The following is a 13,306-nucleotide window of genomic DNA, read 5'->3' as shown; positions in this document are numbered from 1 at the left end:
CAGGATAATCGACTTAAGCCCTTTGTCTCACAAAATAAGACTGGACCACAGTGGTTTGGGAGGTGTGGTGGTGAGTTCAAGGGGCATGAGGAGTGGCTTGTCCATGACAGGGCAGAGAAACCAATGCCCTGTCCACACCAAGACTCCAACTCACATGGTGGCTTGTCTGGATCTGCTAGGAGATGGAGCAGAAGTTGTGGAGAGAGGTATGCCCCTCTCTGCTAAGTTGGAACTGAATTTCTCTCTACTCCTTGATATTTTCATGAGATTTCCCATCAGGACAACCAATATGTTCAGCATCTCCTGCATGCTGCCCTATCAAGATCCTTATCTGAATTCTCTACAACAGAACTTGTCTACAATCTCCCCATCGTCAACCTTCACCCTTGACCTAGCTGTAGTTCATGCATACCCAAATCACACACTACATGAAGATTGCGACTCCCAGGCATTGCTCTTTCTGAACCAGTGGCTGCAAGTTGCACATGACAGATCGAGTGCTGTGCTAAACATGAGGTCTATGGTCACATGAGTTGAAGCTTACTCATCATGTCAACTAGGAGGATGTTTTTTTTATTTTCACTCATAGAATATGAATGTCAGCATTTAATGTCCATCCCTAGTTACCATTGAGAAGGTGGTGGTGAGCTTTCTTCTTGAACCACTACAGTCCATGTGTTGAAGGCAGATCCACAATGACATTGGAAGAATAACAGGGGGACAACTCATAGAAACCTCCAAAATTTGAAGAGGATTGGATAGGGTAAAGCAGTTAGATTATTCCTAATCACCGGGGAGTCGAAGGACCAGGGGTCACAGTTGAAGGACACAGAGCTGACAGTTAGGACTGTAATGAGGAGAAATTTCTTCAGAGAGTGGTGAGGCTATGCAATTCTCTGCCACAGAAAGTGGTTAAGGCCAAACAGTGATTTTTTTTTCAAGATTAGATATAGTTCTTAAGGTTAGAGGAATCAAAAGGCATGGGGAGGCAGTGGGAACAGGGTACCCATTTGAATGATCAGCTATTGTCATGTTGAATGGTGCAGAGGTCTTGAAGGGCCAAAAGACCTACTCCTCCTATTTTCTATGTTTCTATGTTAGGGAAGGAATTCCAGGATTTTGACCTAGTGACAGGGAAGAAATAGCGGTATATTTCCAAGTCAGTAGTGAGTAGCTTGGAGGGGATCATGCAGGTGGTGCTGCTTCCTTGGATCTCTATCCTTGTCCTTCTCAATGGGATTGGTTGTGGGTTTGGAAGGTGCTGTTTAAAGAGCTTGGTGAATTTCTGAATTGCATCTGATAAGTAAAACACACTGCTGCTCCAGAGTATCAGGGTAGAGAGAGTGCATGTTTGTTGATATGGTGCCAATCAAATGGACTGCATTGTTCTTGCAGAGTAGATTCTCAGTTACGTTGGCTACTGCAGAATCAGTTGCAGCTGGCCCTTTATGTGGAGCATCAGCTCCTCCACATGGCTCAGGAGATTGAGATGTCCTTAACCCATACCTGCGACTACCTATTGAATGGTTCCTTGTCTGCAAGGGAGAGGGAAGGATGTCAATGGCTCTATGGCATTGCATTTGCATAATGTGCCTTGCAATGCTGAGTAGCTGATATAGAAATGTAGTAGGCAATGCCTGTGAGGTGGAGTTTCTGGCTCACAGTTGAGAGCCCTTAGAGCTAGAGAATGCTGCTGGATGAGTGATGGAGATGTGTTATATTGAGCAGCAAGAAAGGCTGGTGGCTTGATTGGTGGGATATAGCATAGGAATGTATTGATGGATAAGTGATGGATACCGACCACTCACTGTTCTTGTGGCACTGCTGCCAGGTCATAGAGTCATACAGCAGGAAACAGACCTTCAGGCCAACCAGTCCATGCCGACCATAATCCCAAACTAAACTAGTCCAACCTTCCTGCTCCTGGCTCATGTCCCTCCAAACCTTTCCTCTCCATGTACCTATCAAAATGTCTTTTAAATGTTGTAACTGTACCTGCATCCTCATTCCACATGTGAACCACCCTCTGTGTAAAATATTTGCCTCTCACGTCATTTTAAAATCTCTCTCCTCTCAAATAAAAATGTGCTTTCTAGTTTTGAAATCCCCCATCCTACAGAAAAGACATCTACCATTAACTCTATCTATACCTTTTTTTTTAAAACTTGCCTCTCAACCTCCTATGCTTCAGTTAAAAAATAACTTAAACCTTCCATCCCCATCACATCTGGTAAATCTCTTCTGAATGCTCTCCTGCTTGCTAATATCCTTCATCTAACTGGGTGACCAGAACTGGATACAGTACTCCAGAAGGGGCCTCACCAATGTCCCATACAACCTCACATAATGTCCCAAAACCTCTACTCAAAGAACTGAGCAATGAAGGCAAGCGTGCCAAACACCTTTTCAACCAGCCTGCCTAGATATTAGGTATCAAAGAATTATGTACCTGCATCCTTAGGTCCCTCTGTTCTATAACACTACCCAAGGCCCTACCATTAATTGTATAAGCCCAACATCTGTTGTACCAAACTGCAATACCTCGCATTTATCCAGATTAAATTCCATCTGCCATTTTTCAGCCCATTGACCCATTTGATCAAGATCCCCCTGTAATCTTAGAAAACCTTCCTCTCTATGCCACCAAATTTGGTGCCGTCCAACTATGTCTTCTATACTCTCATCCAAATCACTTATATAAATGACAAGCAAAACCTTGGGTTTGGGAGTAGACTTGCCTTAACATTTGCTTCCACTCTCTCTAATGGTAGTATTTGAGGGTCTCCTGGTACCCCACATGAAATCATTCCATTTTTCCTCCTGCTCGCCTTCATCACTAATGCCTCCAGAGGCTCATCCATCACAATGGAACACCTCTGAGCCTGGTGTTTAGATTTCCATATTTGAAATTGGAATGATAACTTAAACCTCCCATCCCCATCACAGTTCAGTTTCCTTTAGTAAGGGCATACTGCATTTAGAACAGCAGGCTAGCTGCACTATCTGAATTCCAAACAATACCACTGAAGCACCTTAACCCCACCACTAGCCCCCACCCTGTATCCTGAGCACTGAAGCTGCCAGCAGGTGTGTGCACTGCTCAACGTTACAGTTATTCAGGCCTGATTTGCTGATCTGAAAGGACACAGATAAGTCACAAATTGTGACCACTCATCCAAAAAGCGGCTAATCCAATTTCTAGCCCATGTGGCTGCTTTCAAATCAGTAAAGGCTTTGTTTGTACTGAAACTGCCCAGCTCTATATTTTAACAGAAAACATTCCACTCCTATTACCTATTATGTGTAACTTGTTTTGTGCAGCATATTTTTCATATTAATTTTATCAAATTGCTGCCACTAAAGTAAGTAACATTAACTGTAACCATCCTAATTTTTGAAGTGTTACATAGCTTTCACTATCAAATTCAATGAAGAGTAAGAAAAGCCCGAGAGATAGTGTCACTTTAAGAACATTGTACCGTGACTGCCTGCATAGCCATCCCTATCTTTGAGAATGATCACAAGACCCAGTGACATAGCATGTGAGAAAGGGAACGGATGTGCAAGTTTGTTCAAATCTTGCATTCAAAGCACAAGCAGACCATGCATACACCAGCGGAATTAACTATCCCTCTTCCCTCTTTCATTTTCCACATACCAGTGATGTATCAAAACAGTCACAAGTATTGTAGGAGAGAACCCTCTAATCTGAATGATAAAGGCAGCCTGTATCACAGCTGCACCATAGTACTTGTCATCTTGGATGACTGAATCACACATTCATTGCTGGTAAATGTATGAGAGTTACTTCAGTCTGTTTCCCTGCAGATTATGGTCCAGCAGTCTGTTTCTTATCTCTGAGTTTAAGTGAAAATTTCAGCCTGAGAAGCTTCCTTCCAAAGGATAGAATGAGAGGCACATTCTGTGACTGACTTACTTACTGATCTCTCCTTTAGAAATCAGATTATTCCAGCCTGGCAAACATTTTATTGTCACTTTTAAAGAAACAAAGCATTTGTCTCATAAGATTACAAGGACAGTTAATGATGAGTAAAATCAGTCAGCCCAGTTTTCTCGTACCCTATCTCTCCCCTCAAAATCCGTTAATCTAGAATCCCTAGTCACTCACCAAACATTGTGTCTCTGATACTCCATCTCTCACATTAAAACACATCCTGCTAATACTCTCACCACCCTTACTGAAGCTCATGCCTCTAGTTTTCTAATACTCTCAACAAAATGCATTATTCTAGAACCTGCAAGATACAGGGTCTAGCCATGTTTGATACCATTTTCAAAAGCTCCCTATTCAAGGATGCTAATTGATCTCCAAATAACTATCCTTCCTGAGAATGTATTGTATATCTCAACCACCCTATCCCACAGCTGGACCAATGATTATACCAATTTTGATCCCTGTGAAAGATCTGTAATTTTGATGCTTGGAGTCTGAGCTCACTGAGTGCTTCAATTCCATTCATACCAAGGGATAAAGTGGAGAATGAGGCAAATAGAAAACTGAGATGATATAAGAATAAGTCCAATGGAATGAAGTACTGTTGATAACAGGTGTGCTCAACTGTAAAACCATTCTCCAGGCTAGCAAACTGTATACTTTATGGGTGAGGCAACCAGGTGATGAGGATGGGTGATATTCTGGAAGGGACAGTATCATCCGGTGTTTCTCCCTGTTACATGGCAGTCTGGTCAATTGTATGTGCATTTGGATTGAAGAAGAGAAGACCAAGTATGTTCGTGATTGGCTAAATTAAATTCCATACAATTCCCTGGAGTCAATCTGACACTTTTATTGCAAAGGTGAGGACAACAGCTTACCCAGGAAATTATAGTCCACTTGCTGATTCAACTGACCATTTATCTGACAGGAAAAAGGAGGGAAAAAAGAGAAGATACTAATGAAAACAAACTGTATCATGCCACAAGACCAGTTTGAAAACCCCACTGGAAAATCAATGTTCCCATTTTTAATGGATGCTTTATTTAATTCCCTCTCCCTTTCTTTAAAGAATTTAAGCTCTGCATTAACAAAATAACCTTTTTGTATTCAGCACTGATTTAATAATAAGATTTTATAAATGGCATAAAAACAAGGATAGATTCTTTTCATATGCAAGTTTAGGATCATACAGTCGAGTCTTTATAAACACTCAGGGTATTGAGAAATACTTTTCTTAATTGAGAACTTCTGTGCCGTAGGGGAATTCTGCGACTATGTGTGTGTTTACTCAGACTCTGCTGTATGATATTTTTCTATGTACAAGAAAGCTTACAATACACAGTTTGCGCCATGATTCAGCAAGGGTGTGCAGACATTATATCACACAAAACAATGAACCACCATGCCAATGCCATGCACCATGCCAAAATATCTTCTTTTTTTGTTAACTTTCATGCTCTTTTTCAAGGTCCATTGACAAGAGTTTTCACATTTCTGATAAAACAGCCTTTGAAAATTGCTCTTGTTCTGTCTCTCACGCTGAATTGCATCAGCATGAAGATTGCAGTGAATACATTGTGAATACTTTGTGTAGTGAATCTTTTGGTTACAACACCACTGAATTAACAGTGAGCTCAAATGATCCTTTGTTTCTCCCCACTAGGGGAACAATCGATTTACGTGCTGAAGGAAATATAGCAGAGGGAATTGGACTAATTGGATAGCTCTTTAAGAGCTTCCAAGGGTATGCTAGACAGTATTTAATGGAGGTGATGGGGGGGCTTCCATGTCACCTAGGGAGCCAGCAAGTGCCCCATATCACCTCTCTTTGGAAAGGCCTGTTTAATTAAGAGCCTCCCAATTGGGCCTTCATCAGGATTAAGCAGGCCAGGGACAGAAATCCTTCCCTTCCGAGTTGTTGTTACAAGACCCATCTCTGGGATATGGGAGGAGCTGTCAGCAATGTACTCAGGGAGATGACTAAGGTCACAAGTGTGTGAGGGCTGGATGGGGACTGGGGAGATGGGAGCCATGGGAGAGGAGGGCCAACGTTAAGGTACATGGTGGATACAACCCACTGCAATGCCTTTAAATAAGGAATCCCCATCTGGGCAACAGTAAGCAACCCTGACAGCATTTGTTCATTGGACTGTCCACATGGTAACTACTTGTTCCTTCCTGTGAGGTGACTGCCAGATGCGGTCTTTCTATGGTCATTAATTGCTCACTTGAGGGATTCAGTTTGTGGCAGGGTCATCCAAGAGCCTTCCTGCTCTGACCTAATCAAGGCAGAAGCAGAACAATGTTACAGTCCTCAGCCTACACCCTCCTGGGTAAAAACAAGGACTGCAGATGCTGGAAACCAGACTCTAGATTAGAGTTGTGCTGGAAAAGCACAGCAGTTCAGGCAGCATCCGAGGAGCAGGAAAATCGACGTTTCGGGCAAAAGCCCTTCATCAGGAATACAGGCAGAGTGCCTGAAGGGTGGGGAGATAAATGAGAGGAGGGTGGGGGTGGGGAGAAAGTAGCATAGAGTACAATAGGTGAGTGGGGGAGGGGATGGAGGTGATAGGTCAGAGAGGAGGGTGGAGTGGATAGGTAGAAAAGAAGATAAGCAGGTAGGACAGGTCATGGGGACAGTGCTGAGCTGGAAGTTTGGAACTGGGGTGAGGTGGGGGAAGGAGAAATGAGGAAACTGTTGAAGTCCACATTGATGCCCTGGGGTTGAAGTGTTCTGAGATGGAAAATGAGGCATTCTTCCTCCAGGCGTCTGGTGGTGAGGGAGCGGCGGTGAAGGAGGCCCAGGACCTCCATGTCCTCGGCAGAGTGGGAGGGGGAGTTGAAATGTTGGGCCACAGAGAGGTGTGGTTGGTTGGTGCGGGTGTCCCAGAGATGTTCCCTAAAGTGCTCTGCTAGGAGGCATCCAGTCTCCCAATGTAGAGGAGACCGCATCGGTAGCAACGGGTACAGTAAACAATATTGGTGAATGTGCAGGTAAAACTTTGATGGATGTGGACGGCCCCTTTAGGGCATTGGATGGAAGTGAGGGAGGAGGTGTGGGCGCAGGTTTTGCAATTCCTCTGGTGGCAGGGGAAGGTGCCAGGATGGGAGGGTGGGTTGTTTTGGGGCGTGGACCTGACCAGGTAGTCACGGAGGGAACGGTCTTTGCAGAAGGCAGAAAGGGGTGGGAGAGGGAAATATATCCCTGGTGGTGGGGTCTGTTTGGAGGTAGCGGAAATGTTGGCGGATGATTTGGTTTATGCAAAGTTTGGTAGGGTGGAAGGTGAGCACAGGGGGGTTCTGTCCTTGTTACGGTTGGAGGGGTGAGGTCTGAGGGCGGAGGTGCGGGATGTAGACGAGATGCATTGGAGGGCATCTTTAACCATGTGGGTAGGGAAATTGCGGTCTCTAAAGGAGGAGGCCATCTGGTGTGTTCTGTGGTGGAACTGGTCCTCCTGGGAGCAGATATGGCGGAGGCGGAGGAATTGGGAATATGGGATGGCATTTTTGCAGGAGGTAGGGTGGGAAGAGGTGTAATCCAGGTAACTGTGGGAGTCAGTGGGTTTGTAAAAAATGTCGGTGTCAAGTCGGTCGTCGTTAATGGAGATGGCTCCTCAGATGCTGCCTGAACTGCTGTGCTTTTCCAGCACTACTCTAATCTAGAGCCTACACCCTCCTGCCAAATTCAACACCCCTTCCCCTCCTTCTCCAAACTCACCAAGGGCATTAAATTCCAACCAATGAGCTGAGTGGCCTTCTATGCTGAAAAAGTCTAAGAATGACTGCAAAAGATGCAAGGCACTTTCTCGCTCAGCTCACAATGCTGCCAACCCAGTCATTGGACCTACAAAGGTTTATGAACTAAACGGTTGTGTCAGAATCTGTTATGCAAGAACCCGTTCTAGCTGACATGTCAGAAAACCAGAAATGTTAGATGATAGATTTATGCATTTAATATCAATGATAGTGCAACACATGCAGAACCTGCTCGTCTGGACTGTGAAACGCAAGGCACACCAAACAGATTGCAATCCCCTCAGGGTTCATTTTATACGATTGTGCTACTGGCCATACAAGACAAAGATTACCCTTGATTGTTTAATTCTTATGGTGTTACGGTACAAAACATCAAGTCAGTTCACTGTAACTGCTTACTTAAGGCTCGAGGTAATTTTCAATAAGATAAACAAACTTACTTTCAAAGCATTAGAAGTTTAAGCAATACATTCAAGACAAGCACAGGCAGAGGGAAAGATACTTCAAGGCAGTTATATTAAACAGGTCAGAAAGCACAAGATCACAGCTGAGTTATCAACTGTTGAGTTTCCATTTGTCAAATGGGATTTTAAAGTCCAGCATTCAAATGATAGTGTATGATCAGGTCATTCTTTATTTAACTTACAGGCATTTTGCAGTGAGGTCTGGGAGGAACTGGAAAAACTGTCTATTCAAAGTTGGAGGAAAATGAATTGGTAAATAAAGACAAGCATGTGGCAAAACATATATGGATAATAACAAAAAGTTAAAAATTACAAAGTCAAAGGGGAAGTATTTAAAAGAACCGTGTGCAATCTACATTACATACAAGTCACTTACCCCTTTTATATTGAGGATTCGACCAGGTGGTCCTGGAGGTCCGGGAGGTCCGGGAAGTCCTGGTAATCCAGCAGGACCCTGAAAACAGACATAGATGGTTGGTTTCTCAGTGATGCTTTCAGTCTTTATGACCTTCGCTACAAGTGTAACTTCCCCATCCTTTCTTGCTGAAGTGTCTACAAAGTCAATGGGGTCATTGGGTTTCATTCAATTATCAATAAACTGAACTGAAAGTATTGATTATCAGCAGTTATTTCATATTTCATTTTGCCCTTGAGAAGATGGCCGGCCTTCTTGAACTGATGCAGTACGTGCAGTGAATGGTAGGTCAGGAGTTCCAGTATTTTCATCTAGCGACAATGGAAAGACCCAGCAATGTATGTCCCAAGCAGGATACCGTCGAACTTGGAGGGTGTGGTGTTCCTAGTCAGCCTGATGCTCTTAGTCCTTCCAGGTGCCAGAAGTAGTGGGTTGGAAAAGTGCAGTAGAAGAGGCTTTGGTAAGTTGTTTCAACACATTTTAAAGACAACTATGGAGGAAACATTAGAATTGCAAGCAATGTCACAATGGATATTGGGACTAAGAGTATCTATAGACAAAGGACCAAGGTAAGAGAAAACATTATTGGCTTGGCAGCATTTATGGTTGAAAAGTAGATCCTGTCCTAAGCTGAACAAACAAGGACAGTGGATAAAGTGAAAAAAGGAACCAGCTGTTGACCTTCAGCTCTCTCAGGACAGTGCATAAAACTGTCTGATATTGTACAAATGAAACACCCAGTTGGATAATTGGGAATACCAACTCTGTCTGCTCATAGTCGAAGAGTTGCTGGTGGAAATGACATCACAGAAAACCAGTGGTTAAGGGGCTGGTTCTGAACACCTCCTATCACTTTGAGATAAGACAGATCTGAATATCAGAATTCTGCCAACATGGACTACAAATAATTAGCTTTTTCAGCTTTTGATGTCCTAATTGAGTTGTTTTGAATTTATGTTCCTCTTATTGTGCTGAACCAAGTCAACCACTTGGTTCATGGAACTACATGAATCTCCATCCCCAGTGCATCCTAAAACTTTTTGACATTTGTTTCAACCCTGGAAAGAGAGCGGTCTTTTTCCTCATTCGAAAGGCCACTTTTCTAGGCTAACCCTTGATAGAGTGCGCTAAAAAGCCATTTGGCATCCATTCTTCCTGCCTGCCTGTAACAGGAGCTTCAATGAACTGTGAAATGCATCTGGTAAAATGGAAGTGGGCACTAAGCAAGACGCACATGTCAATGGGACGATAAGTACACTGGTCTGATTTCAATCCTCAAACAGCTCCCTTACATTCCCCTGAGTGCAGTAAGCGGAAACATCACAGTTCAGCCTGACCCTGACCTCAGTGGACCCTTGCACATGCTGATCTTACACACACTCACACTCACTACATAGGATGCCCGATTCTTCAGTGAATTTCAAAGCAAACCAATCACAATTCCCAGCCAATTGGAACCTCCCTAGCAAGTTGTTTTTTGGTGTAACACTTGAATCTGATTGGGAGTGCTGCGCTGGATGTGATGTGTCAGAGAAATAGTGAAACGTAGGAAATAGGAGTCAGAGTAGGCCATTCAGCCCTTTGATCTGCTCTGCTATTCTACATGCTTATGGCTGATCATCCAACTCAGTCTCCTGTTCCCACTTTCTCCCCAAACCCTTTGATCCCTTTAGCCCTAAGTCACTGTGGAGTAATGCCTCATCGTGGAGGTCTTTCTTCCCTTAGTGATTACTGAAAACAAATTGTGGGACCGATTTGTTTAAAATATGGTTCCAAAGTCCCTGGAATACTTTCTCCTTCCATTGATAGCAATTGCGGTCCAGGCTGGCCATCCTGGGAGGGTTGACAACCCCATTGGGTGCTGCATACAGAATGCTCAAGGGGTATTTGGAATTGCGATAGAAAATAATTTGTGTAATACTGAGATTTCACCAGAGTGAACTTACCAGAAGTGTTGTTGCAGGTTCACCTTTCTGACCCTTTCTGCCATTTATTCCTGATCGACCCTACGAAGAAACAACATCTGGTTTAGATGATGTAACGATTCATTTTGGTCTCCTGTTCTGCAGAATGAATAAACTTACATGTCTACCAGGAAGGCCAAATTCACCTTTAGGTCCTGGATGTCCCACTGGACCCTAAAAAGAAATTCGTAATTGTGAAACTTCTGAACAATGTTGATCCTCATGTCCATTTGTTTTACATTAAACCACAAAAATAATTTCCTATTATAGAAAACTTGTCTTTTTAAAAAAAGCTATGTATGCCCATACAGCTCCAGAACACCTTTGTAAAGGCTCAAAACTGTTGCCTTCACATACGTGCCTCATTTACAAAATATGCCATGCAATTCCCTATACTTAATGCAAACTCTGGGGATTGTTGTAGTTGTCAAACAAGCAATATCTAAAACTAAAGATGGTGTCTCTGACCCTATAACATTTGTGAATACTGTAGTGAAGTGTGATTGCAGGGAGGTACCTATTATTGTGGAACTGACATTTATTGTTCCAAGCACTTGATTGCTGATGTGTAAAATGGACAGCTACCTATGTTTGGTTCAGATTAGCTGAATCAAGACATCATCTTGGTCTCAGTTTTACCCAATTTAAACCCTTCAGTCAATCAACTTTTAGCCATTTACTTGGAAGATGTTTACCTGGCTCTGGACAAAGCAGAAGATGTCTTAATATGAACCATTCTTTGCAGCAACTTCATTGTTCAGTTAAGAGTCAATCCTATTGGCGTGGGAGTTACATACAGGACAAACAGGAGACAAAGCTTCCCTGTGGGAAATGGGGAATCTGCTGGGTCCACTCTCTTCAGCTTCATGGTCAGTTTTTACACATACCCCAATATGTATTTCTAGACTTTTAAAATGGAATACAAGTTCTTTAATTCTCATGTCTTTGAATTAATAATCCAGTTACAGAAGCGTTGCACAAATAAATTGTTATTTGCTGTACATGTCCAGAGGATAGCAAATGTGGTTCCCTTGTTTAAGAAGGGGAATAGGGATAGCCCTAGTAACTATAGGCCGGTGAGCCTCACTTCTGTTGTGGGCAAAGTCTTAGAGAGAATTGTAAGGGATAGGATTTATGAACATCTGGATAGGAATAATGTGATTAAGGATAGTCAGTATGGTTTTGTGAAGGGCAGGTCGTGCCTCACAAACCTTATTAAATTCTTTGAGAAGGTGACTAAGGAGGTGGACGAGGGTAAAGCTGTAGATGTGGTGTATATGGATTTTAGTAAGGCGTTTGATAAGGTTCCCCATGATAGGCTACTGCAAAAAATACGGAGGTATGGCATTGAGGGTGAGTTGGAGGTTTGGATTAGGAATTGGCTGGCTGGAAGAAGACAGAGGGTAGTAGTTGATGGTAAAGGTTCATCTTGGAGTGCAGTTACTAGTGGTGTTCCACAAGGATCTGTTTTGGGACCATTGCTGTTTGTCATTTTTATAAATGACCTGGAGGAGGGGCTAGAAGGTTGGGTGAGCAAGTTTGCAGATGATACGAAAGTCGGTGGAGTTGTTGACAGTGAGGAAGGATGTGTCAGGTTACAGCGGGAAATAATAAGCTGCAGAGCTGGGCAGAAAGGTGGCAAATGGAGTTCAATGTGGGTTAGTGTGAGGTGATTCACTTTAGTATGAGTAACAAAAAGATGGGGTACTGGGCTAATGGTCGGATACTTGGTAGTGTGGATGAGCAGAGGGATCTTGGTGTCCATGTACACAGATCTCTGAAAGTTGCCACCCAGGTAAACAGTGTGGTGAAGAAGGCATATGGTGTACTGGCTTTTATTGGTAGAGGAATTGAGTTCCGGAGTCCTGAGGTCATGTTGCAGTTGTATAAGACTCTGGTGCGGCCTTATCTGGAGTATTGTGTGCAGTTTTGGTTGCCATACTATAGGAAGTATGTGGAGGCACTGGAACGGGTACAGAGGAGGTTTACCAGAATGTTGCCTGCTATGGTAGGAAGATCGTATGAGGAAAGGCTGAGGCACTTGGGGCTGTTTTCATTGGAGAAAAGAAGGTTTAGGGGTGACTTGATAGAGGTATACAAGATGATTAGGGGTTTAGATAGGGTTGACCATGAGAACCTTTTTCCACATATGGAGTCAGCTATTACGAGGGGGCATAGCTTTAAATTAAGGGGTGGTAGGTATAGGACAGATGTTAGGGGTAGATTCTTTACTCAGCGAGTCGTGAGTTCATGGAATGCCCTGCCAGTAGCAGTGGTGAACTGTCCCTCTTTATGGGCATTTAAACGGGCATTGGATAGGCATATGGAGGATAGTGGGCTAGTGTAGGTTAGGTGGGCTTGGATCAGCGCAACATCGAGGGCCAAAGGTCCTGTACTGCGCTGTATTTTTCTATGTTCGATGTTCTAGCATGGTTGTTATCAGAACTGTTAAGATTAGAGTGATGCTGGAAAAGTACAGCATGTCAGGCAGCATCTGAGGAGCAGGAAAATCGACGTTTTGGGCAAAAGCCCTTCATCAGGAATATTCCAATTGGATTGTTGCAGTAGAGGGACTGATGAAGGGCTTTTGCCTGAAACGTCGATTTTCCTGCTCCTCGGATACTGCCTGACCTGCTGTGCTTTTCCAGTACCACTCTAATCTAGACTCTGGTTTCCAGCATCTGCACTCCTCACTTTTGCCTATCAGAACAGTTAATCCACTTCAGTTCTGAGGGTTATTCAACAAAGC

The 13,306-nt window shown here is 43.4% G+C and overlaps 1 protein-coding gene across 4 annotated transcripts in view; it reads right to left on the bottom strand.

The window, feature by feature from the left end:
- Window positions 1-13,306, bottom strand: part of LOC140477383 (collagen alpha-1(XV) chain-like) — a 262,607-nt gene that overhangs the window by 24,893 nt on the left and 224,408 nt on the right. For 3 of the 4 annotated variants that reach the window (XM_072571192.1, XM_072571191.1, XM_072571188.1), the window contains 5 exons: window positions 10,678-10,731; window positions 10,540-10,599; window positions 8,555-8,632; window positions 8,361-8,402; window positions 4,837-4,879 (listed from right to left, as the gene is read on the bottom strand). In XM_072571192.1, the coding sequence (XP_072427293.1) occupies window positions 4,837-4,879; window positions 8,361-8,402; window positions 8,555-8,632; window positions 10,540-10,599; window positions 10,678-10,731 (277 nt within the window). The remainder of the gene's footprint in view (window positions 1-4,836; window positions 4,880-8,360; window positions 8,403-8,554; window positions 8,633-10,539; window positions 10,600-10,677; window positions 10,732-13,306) is intronic. The other variant, XM_072571190.1, reaches the window with a different exon arrangement.

This window comes from Chiloscyllium punctatum, chromosome 5, assembly GCF_047496795.1.
Source record: "Chiloscyllium punctatum isolate Juve2018m chromosome 5, sChiPun1.3, whole genome shotgun sequence".
Taxonomy (NCBI): Eukaryota; Metazoa; Chordata; class Chondrichthyes; order Orectolobiformes; family Hemiscylliidae; genus Chiloscyllium; species Chiloscyllium punctatum.
Note: the sequence above shows the minus strand (reverse complement) of the source record. Positions and strands in the feature narration are given on the sequence as shown.